At 44.0% G+C, this 2605-nt stretch overlaps 1 protein-coding gene across 1 annotated transcript; it reads left to right on the top strand.

Moving 5' to 3' along the window:
* Positions 1-1828: 1828 nt before the first annotated feature.
* LOC114375109 (uncharacterized protein Mb2253c-like) lies at positions 1829-2392 on the top strand. Its single transcript, XM_028332862.1, has one exon. The coding sequence runs from the start codon at positions 1829-1831 to the stop codon at positions 2390-2392; it is 564 nt and encodes a 187-aa protein (XP_028188663.1).
* The last annotated feature ends 213 nt before the right edge of the window (positions 2393-2605 follow it).

The following is a 2605-nucleotide window of genomic DNA, read 5'->3' as shown; positions in this document are numbered from 1 at the left end:
TGTCTCTTTATCCTTCTTGGAAGGTACCAATGGATATGGTACTTCCTTGCCTTCAGTTGAAGTAATCTCTCTCTTTTTCTCTCTTGAAACCTCACTCTTGCTTTTCTTTTTCTCCTCATCAACCTTTTTTTTTTTCATTTTTCTGATTTTTTTATTTTTCTTTTTCTTCTTCTTTTTCTTTTATTTCTTTTTGGTTTTCTTTTTCTTGTTCTTCCTTCATCTTTATTCCTATTTCACTCTTTTTTAGGATTGGGGGCTTCCTCCAGAGTTGAAAAGAATGGTCGAGCAAAAAGACAGGGAAGTGAAGCCATACCAAGAGGAAACGAAGGTTGTAACCTTAGGTGTTGACGAAGAAAGAAAGGAAGTCAAGGTCAGCACTGGCATGTCCGCAAACATCCGAGATGAATTGGTAGCTCTGTTGCGAGACTACCAAGAAAAATTTGCTTGGTCTTACCAAGATATGCCTGGTTTGAGTTTCGACATCATACAACATAGATTACCTCTAAATCCTGAGTGTTCCCTGGTAAAGCAAAATCTGAGGAGGATGAAGCCCGAGATGTCCCTAAAAATAAAAGAAGAAGTGAAGAAGCAATTCGATGCTAGTTTCTTGGCCGTTGCTTGGTACCCAGAATGGGTTGCCAATATCGTGTCAGTCCCTAAAAGGGATGGAAAGGCGCAAATATATGTGGACTATCAAGATCTAAATCGACCCAGCCCAAAGGATAACTTTCCTTTGCTGCACATCGACATCCTTGTGGATAACACCACCAATTTTGCCCTATTTTATTTCATGGATGGGTTCTCAGGCTATAATCAAATAAAGATGGCACCGGAGGACACGGAGAAGACGACCTTCGTCACCCTATGGGGAACTTTCTGCTACAAAGTGATGTCCTTTGGGCTCAAGAACACTGAGGCAACTTACCAGCGGACTATGGTGGTGTTATTCCACGACATGGTGCATAAAGAGATTGAAGTTTACGTGGATGACATGATCGCTAAATCAAAGACCGAGGAGGAGCACCTTGTCAACTTGCGAAAGTTATTCAAGAGGCTATATAAATACCGATTAAGGCTAAATCCTACAAAGTGTACTTTTGGGGTCAAATCCGAAAAGTTGCTCGGTTTTATCGCGAGTCAGAAAGGAATAGAGGTAGACCCGAACAAGGTAAAGGCCATCCTCGAAATGCCCGAGCCATGCACCGAGAAGCACGTCTGAGACTTTTTGGGACAATTGAACTACATAGCGAGGTTCATTTCACAGCTGACCATCACTTGTGAGCCTCTCTTCAAGCTATTGTGCAAGAATCAATCTGTCCAATGGGATGATGATTGTCAAGCGGTGTTCAAAAGGATTAAACAGTGCCTCATGAATCCTCTTGAGCTTGCGCCACCAGTGCCCGGAGGAACCCTTATCCTGTATATGACCATGTTAGATGAGTCAATGGGGTGTGTGTTGGGACAGCATGACAAGTCTGGGAAAAAGGAACAGACTGTCTATTACTTGAGCAAGAAGTTCACGACATGCGAGATGAACTACTCTTTGCTAGAAAGGACGTGTTATGCCTTGGTGTGGGCAGCTCACCGTTTAAGGCAGTACATGCTGAATTACACCACTTGGTTGGTATCCAAAATGGATCCCAAGTACATCTTTGAAAAACCCGCTCTCACTGGACGGATCGATCAGCGGCAGGTTCTATTGTTAGAGTTTGATATTGTTTATGTCACTCAAAAGGCAATAAAGAGGAGTGCCTTGGTAGATTACCTGGCTCAACAACCCATCAATGACTATCAGCCCATGCATCCAGAATTCCCAGATGAGGACATCATGACCTTGTTCGAAGAGGAAGTAGAGGATGAAGACAAGGACAAATGGATTATGTGGTTTGACGGGGCGTCTAATGCACTAGGCCATAGGGTTGGGGCAGTGTTGGTTTCCCCAGACGAACAATATATACCTTTCATGACTAGGTTGGGTTTCCAATGCACAAACAACATAGCTGAGTATGAGGCGTGCACCCATGGGATCCAAGTGGCAATCGACTTCAAGGTCAAATTACTCAAGGTATACGGGGACTCGGCTTTGGTAATTCACCAGCTGAAGGGTGAATGGGAGACCAGAGACCATAAATTGGTGCCTTACCAGGCTTACATCAGGAAGTTGATAGAATTCTTCGATGACATATCCTTTCATTATATTCCTAGAGAGGAAAATCAGATGGTCGACGCCTTTGCCACACTAGCATCCATGTTTCAGCTAAGCCCGCACGGAGATTTGCCATACATCGAATTTAGATGTCCTGGCAAGCCTGCACATTGCTGCTTAATAGAAGAAGAGAAGGATGGTAAGCCTTGGTACTTCGATATCAAACGATACATCGAAGACAAGTAGTACTTGCAGGAGGCCTCTGACAACGACAAGAGAACGTTACGAAGGTTGGTGGCCAGCTTCTTCCTGAGCGGAAGTATCCTATACAAGAGGAACCATGACATGGTATTGCTTCGATGCGTGGATGCTAGAGAGGCTGAGAAAATGCTGGTAGAGGTGCATGAGGGATCCTTTGGAACCCATGCCAATGGACATGCCATGGCCCAGAAAATTTTG

Source organism: Glycine soja, chromosome 2 (genome assembly GCF_004193775.1).
Source record: "Glycine soja cultivar W05 chromosome 2, ASM419377v2, whole genome shotgun sequence".
Taxonomy (NCBI): Eukaryota; Viridiplantae; Streptophyta; class Magnoliopsida; order Fabales; family Fabaceae; genus Glycine; species Glycine soja.
Note: the sequence above shows the minus strand (reverse complement) of the source record. Positions and strands in the feature narration are given on the sequence as shown.

Coding starts and splice junctions, on each gene's coding strand:
- LOC114375109 (XM_028332862.1), top strand. CDS start 1,829: ATGACCTTGTTCGAAGAGGAAGTAGAGGATGAAGACAAGGACAAATGG.